The following is a 6,507-nucleotide window of genomic DNA, read 5'->3' as shown; positions in this document are numbered from 1 at the left end:
TTGTTGTGTTATGTATTAACCGAGCGTTTATAGTGCTCAAATGGTACAATGGATGAAGTGGCCAACTGACGCGGAAATGCTAAAGGAGAATCCATGTGCGTGGAGTATGGTTATACACTTAAGAGGGGTCTCTCCATGGTTGTGAAGGATGGTGTGAACTTGTGGGTGTGTGAATCTCCTGTGTATGGTCACACGTGTCTCCTTTGGAAGAGGGGTGCAAGTATTTGTAGGGGTGTCATGGGTCCATGGCACTACACCCCTATTTGATGGGACTTGAGATGGTATGTCTGTTGCGGTCATATTGTTTTTTTTGGAGCAACTGGCAAGAGCTCTGCTCTTTTTTTATGAAGAAGAGATAAATATGTCAATTAATGAGAAAACTGGCTGAAAATCACACAAAACAGCGCAACACACCGGTCCTAAGACCACACACCACATGAGCAGGCGACTCATCTAGCCCAAGCGGCAAAAGACGAGTGTGGCCATATCATATTAAGCTCGATAATATTAAACTTGAAGAGTGGCAAAATATAGTTTCTTCTTTGCTTAACAATGAGGAAATTTATAAATTTAAGATAAGCAGTTGAGTTCAAGATTGCGGTGAACTTATGCTATGATCATTGCATCACCTAACGATGCCACCTGTGCTTGTTCCATTTTTAAAACTGCTATGCCGACTCATGGGCACGAGATCTCTCCGGGCAACCAAACCTAACAATTATGCTGATGAGAGCAGCATCTCAAATACAATCACTGCTATTTTCAGATAGAGTAGACTAAAATAATGGGTGCCAACATGATGTAATTCAAATCCCAAGATATGCAGCATATATCTGACATACACATAATTTGTCATCACATTTTGTACACTGCAGAAACTCAAAAGGTTATTACAGCAACACCAACATAGATCATGCGTCTCCCGACCAGCCTTAGATCTGCACTGTGCATAGCTGCTGTGTATGCAATAGTCTAGGTTGATCTACATAGTGACTGATCTCGGTTACTTTTTTTTTGAGAAGCTGATCTCGTTACTGTTGACGCTGTAGTAGTGAACTATCAACTTCTTTGAGTAGACTGAATAATGAGCAACAACATGATGCAGGCCCTAGACACCCACTTAACCACACCACTTATCTGTTTTTATTCCACTTTCACTACACATTCGTCTGTAACATATATGCAATTCATCTGCAGCACTTTGTACATTCCAGGAACTCACAATTTTCCAACAGCAACACCACACGCACAGGTCATGTGTGTCCTTACCAGCCTGGAATTATGAACTGTACATCACTGCTACCTAATACAGGAGTACTGTATATGTTCACTAATAACACTAATTAGACCAGGCTGATCTACCTAGTGATTGGTCCCTGTTACTGTTAGGGCTGGAGAAGACTATGAGTGCCTCTGAGAAGGAGGAGGTCTGAGTGATTTGAAGTAAGCTTTGGGCAGCGCCGCCAGCTTCTTGGCCTTGGGAACGTAGGCCCTCTTGGTGAAGTTGTCATAGTCGTTCGCCTCGATCTCGTCCAGGATCTGCCGGTACAGAAGCAGAGATGCCCACACCTGCAAAACATTGCTGAAAGATTTCATGGGTTGTATAGACTGTCAGATACTCAAAAGGTTATTACATGGGTTCTCGAGTAATTTTTTCAGGTGACTGAAGAGAGAGTTTTCATGGGTTGTATAGACTGTCGCACCGGCCATCGGCTCTCCTGGTTGAGCTCCGCGGCGCCCTGCTCGGCCTGCCGGAAGTAGGCCCTCGCCCTCGCGATCTGGCCCTTCATGAAGGCCCTCCACTCGTTGGTGACACGGCCAGCGAAGATGTCAGCCTCGGAGATGCCGGCCATGGCGAGCTCGTCCTGCGGCAGGTAGATCCTGCCCCTCCTCGCACTGCACAACATTGGCATCAGAGATAAGCTGCAAGAAAGAACATGTGGATTCTGAAGCTCGGAGCACAGTCAACACATACTCCTCGCCGACGTCTCGGAGGATGTTGGTGAGCTGGTTGGCGACGCCGAGCGCGAGCGCGCCGGCGTACACCGTCCCGAGGTCGGCCCAGGAGTCCGGGGACACGCCCATGATGGGGACGGTCATGAGCCCGACGGTGCCGGCCACGCGGTAGCAGTAGAGGTAGAGGTCGTCGAAGGTGGCGTAGCGGGACCGGGCGAGGTCCATGCGCATCCCCTCGATCATGTCCCGGAACGGCCGGGCGTTGACGGCGGGGAACGCGGCGACGGCGTCGGCCAGCGCGGCGTCGAGCATGTCGTAGGGACGGCCCGCGAAGACGTCCTCGAGGCGCGACTCCCACCGATCCAGCGCCAGCGCCGACGTGTGCGCCGCGTTCGGGCCGTCCACCAGCTCGTCCGTCCTCCTGCACCACACTGGTCGATCGTCGTGATCGCCATCAGTTAGATTAGATGATATCGGTGGCATCCGTCGACAGGTCGCCGGCCGGTCGTAACGTCGGTTGATCGATCTTACCGTAAATCGCCCAGATCGCGCGCCTCCTCTCCGGCGTCATCAGCTGCGTCGCTGCAAGGACATCAACATATTTTTCACATGAATTCCTTCTGGTAATTAACTAGAACTCGTTCTTGTAAAAATGTTGTTTGAGTGTCTTACCGAGGTAGAACGTCTTGGCGTACTCCTTGCACACCGCGCCGCAGCGGTCGAACGCCACGTCCAGCGCGCCGGCGTGCCGCCCGGCGAGGGGCGTCCTCGCCGCGGCGGCCGCTGCAAGACCCGCCTGCTTCATCACTAGCTGACGCACCCTCTCCTCGGACGAAACGGCCGGGGCAGCGAGGTCGATGTCCATGATCGGCTGCGCGGGCCGCCCGATGCCACTCCACGGCGCGGCCACCTCGAGGCAGCCTACGGGGTTGGTCGAGGAGCTGGCGACGCGCGCTGCCACAGAGTGAGAGCGCGGCCACGGAGCGTGGACACCGCCAGGCAGGAAGACCGCCGGACGCCTCGACGCGTCAGAGCACGGCCCGCGCCGGCCAGCGCACGCCGGCGACCACGTCGTGCGGGCGGTGGACAGCATGGCGCGCGACGTGCGCGTGCTGAGTGGAGAAGCAAGAAACGACGACGGATCGATCGAGCAGCACAAGTTTCACTAGCTTTGATCAGGTGTGGCGAGTAGTCTCAGCTCGGTTAACGACACGGCCGGCGAGCTCCAAGATCGCGAGTTCCGAAGACTGAAGCAGGCGACAAAATCTTCACGAGCTTAGCTAAGCTAGCCACGCTCAGTGTACGTGATGCTGTCTGTGCTCCGTTGGTCGCTGCTACTAACGTGGTTGCCCTTTTGTAATGCGTCGAGTCGTGTGACTGTGACTGTGACCACGTGTCAGGTGGGCAAAAGGATTCTTCCAGCTTGATTCACATTCATCCCACTTTTATTTCAAACAAAAACTTTAGACGATAGAATTCCTATGGTAAAACTCAGTCACCGCTTGGGAGGAAGAAAAAAAGATCTTAGATGTGTTCAAAATTTATGCAGAATAGGCTATTACATAGAAAGTATGGAGAAAAACTTTTGCAAGTGACATCCAAACTTTTGCAAGGCTATCTCTACTTATTTTGGTGAAGCTTCTGGTCTAGCAACAAAATTTCTCAAGTGCTCCTCCGCAAACCTAATTAGGGCCCATTTATTTTTCGAGTTTAAAAATAAGTTGCCTCCTCCCGAGCTTCTTCCATAAGCCATCCGGCTTATTAGTTGGACGGAATTGCTTCATGTACGATAAAACCCATCCGACTTTGGTACGATGTGTGCAGCTGGTCCGCGGAGATTTTTCCCAGGCCTGCAATCAACGATGCATGTTTTACATCGTACACAAATCGGACGAATTTTGTCGTACGTGTAGCAGCACTCTCAAATGGTAGAGCACTTAACATGCATGTAAAGAGGCAGGGGGATCGATACCTCCCATCTCCAATTGTTATTTCTTTTTATTTTGCGATTTTTTTTCTTTCCTGCAAAAAATGAGACCAGCGAAAAACAAAACTGTTGTGGAGCTGCATGGGCTACTGCGTGGGCCTTCAACTGGGTACTGACAGAAAAATACTCCTTCCGCTTGAAAATCTTTACCTACTGGCATGGCCCAACAAGATATGGACTTGGAACTGGGACATATCCCGCCATATCCCGAGCTCTCCCCCAAATCCCGCCATTTTTCTGCCTCCCCACCTCTCCGATCCATCGCCGCCAGACACCAAATCCGCCGCCGCCGCTGCGAGAACAATCGGATCGCCGATCAGGGCGGAACAGACCGAGGAGAGCATCAGCCATGGTGTTCTCGAGCCAGACCGGCGCCTTCTCCCCCTCGCAGTTCACGCCCTCGAGCACGACGCCTCTGACCGTGAAGCAGATCGCGGCCGCGCAGCTGACCGGCGCCGACGAGGAGGGCGTGCCCTTCGTCGTTGACGGCGTCGATACGTCCAAAGTACGGAATCTCCCCCTCTCCTCCCTCTCCGTGTTCGGCCGATTTTGGGTTTCTGATATGCGTTGGGTTGGACGTGTGCAGATTAGGGTCGTGGGGATGGTGAGCGGGAAGGCCGAGAGGGCGACGGACGTGACGTTCACAATTGACGACGGCACTGGCCGCATCGACTTCATCAGATGGTGAGAGAGTTCTTCTATGGCCGTATGTTCCAAACGTAGTGTAGGGTGTGCAGTTCTAGGCAGTTGTGATTCAGCTGTCATGCCATACTAGGTTTGCTGGATCTTCCATACTAGATTAGCTGGATGTTCCGTGTACTAGATTTCTCAAATTTGCAAGTTTAGTTTGCCCTAGAATTGTTCTCACACTATTTGCAATTCGGTAATGAGAACTCTGCAACTATTTTACCATCTCTGATCAATTAACCATTTGATAGAAAGTGGGGTGATATATTACTGTAAAACACTTCAATTTTTTATTTATTATGAAATGGTGGTTAAGCATCATCTACTCCCCCGGTTCTGATTTAATCAACGTGAGCATAGTACGAAATTCTTAAGTGAGTGGAAGAAATCATGTCGATTAAATTGGAATGGAGGGTTATTGGTTTTTTACTTGTCAATAGTGAGATATCAGCACAGTTTTGTGGTCTTTGGGAATAAAATATCTTAAGTGCTGTCAGTAGTCTCATCACCTTGCCACCCTATGATTGGGCTGATGGCATTGTGGCCAATGATATTTGATAGTTTCTGCTACCAACCGTAACTTAGTTTTATTTGCGGCACAAGAACATGTTTTTGGTATTCATGAGTTCAGCACTTGCAACACCATCCCACTGTTCAGACAAGAGCTTAGTGGCTAATCATGCATGGTATTATCTGCTGTCAGCAATAGGTATCAGTATTACATCTTTGTCAATTTGATATGTCTTGCAGGGTGAATGATGCTGCAGATTCTGCTGAAACCGATGCTATTCAGTACGTCTCAGTTGTAACCTCATTTATGCTTGCCATGCGTGCACTAGCTTCATTTGTTTGTTTACCACCTTCCTGTTAGAAGGATGATCACCCTTTTCTTGTGCCTGTTCATTAAGGAATGGTATGTATGTTTCCGTCATCGGTACCCTCAAGGGACTCAAGGACAAGAAGCGTGCTACTGCTTTCTGTGTCAGGTATTTTTGTTCTTGCAAAATATTATGTTCCACTGATGCAATGAAATTTATGTACTTTTCTTCCATTTCAGGCCTGTAACTGATTACAATGAGGTCCCGCTGATGACCAGCGGAACAAATGGATCGGTGACTGATTTGTATACGCAGGTGCTGAATGTTTTCAGTGAACCATCGTAAGTTGCACAGCAACCGTCCTCCCCTTGCCTTATATGAAAAAAAAAACCTGGATACTTCATCGTCATCAAAATCTGATGCTATAGTACTTGCCCTGAGTTTGCTATTAAATAGAAGAAGTGTTGGTTATGACCCATAATAAGTAGAAACTTCATTTCTTGTAATTAATCTCTAGCATTTTCTTCAAATATTTTATTTCTAACAACTAGATTTACTTGACAGTGAGAGTGATCATGGTGTGCATATTGATGAAATCGCCAAGCGACTCGGACTACCAGTAAGCAAGATAGTGTAAGCTTCTCTTTCTCTCTCGCACACATGCCCATGCCCATGCTTATACGCAATGTATTCTCGCGGGCTAATTTTCATCTCTGCTATGTAGGGATGCTATCAATTTTCATGTCGATTATGGGCACATCTTCTCCACGATTGATGACTTCCACTACAAGTCAGCATACATCGACTGAGTTTGCAACGGGTGTTGTTGTTTGCTAGCATCCATCCTTACCTGTTCAGATAGCCCTTGGCCCAAATGTAGAACAAGCTTAATGTGGTGTGCTTCATCTAGGGAAACTATGATCAGCGTGGGTGACATGGTCGTTTTGCACAATCAGATGAGATTTTGGGTTGTTTTGTGCTACCGTAATCACGAATTATCATATAGCAATTTTTCTAATCACAAAAGTAGCTAGTTATCACTCAAACCCGCTTAAGCAT

At 48.7% G+C, this 6,507-nt stretch overlaps 2 protein-coding genes across 2 annotated transcripts; one reads left to right on the top strand and one right to left on the bottom strand.

Annotated features, from left to right (window-relative positions):
• Window positions 1-1,170: 1,170 nt before the first annotated feature.
• LOC124652245 (phytoene synthase 3, chloroplastic-like) lies at window positions 1,171-2,800 on the bottom strand. The gene is made up of 5 exons (XM_047191266.1): window positions 2,629-2,800; window positions 2,488-2,538; window positions 1,976-2,387; window positions 1,704-1,896; window positions 1,171-1,569 (listed from the first exon to the last, which is right to left on the bottom strand). The coding sequence occupies exons 1-5, from the start codon at window positions 2,759-2,761 to the stop codon at window positions 1,402-1,404; spliced, it is 957 nt and encodes a 318-aa protein (XP_047047222.1). The 5' UTR covers window positions 2,762-2,800; the 3' UTR covers window positions 1,171-1,401.
• A 1,492-nt stretch (window positions 2,801-4,292) lies between these two features.
• On the top strand, window positions 4,293-6,257 carry LOC124657570 (replication protein A 32 kDa subunit A-like). Its single transcript, XM_047196098.1, has 7 exons — window positions 4,293-4,448; window positions 4,530-4,627; window positions 5,381-5,422; window positions 5,539-5,616; window positions 5,688-5,789; window positions 6,013-6,081; window positions 6,173-6,257. Exons 1-7 carry the CDS (start codon window positions 4,293-4,295, stop codon window positions 6,255-6,257), a joined length of 630 nt encoding a protein of 209 aa, XP_047052054.1.
• The last annotated feature ends 250 nt before the right edge of the window (window positions 6,258-6,507 follow it).

The sequence above is a fragment of the Lolium rigidum genome, chromosome 5, assembly GCF_022539505.1.
Source record: "Lolium rigidum isolate FL_2022 chromosome 5, APGP_CSIRO_Lrig_0.1, whole genome shotgun sequence".
Lineage (NCBI taxonomy): Eukaryota > Viridiplantae > Streptophyta > Magnoliopsida > Poales > Poaceae > Lolium > Lolium rigidum.
The sequence above is the reverse complement of the archived record's forward strand: the minus strand, read 5'-3'. Positions and strand labels throughout refer to the sequence as shown.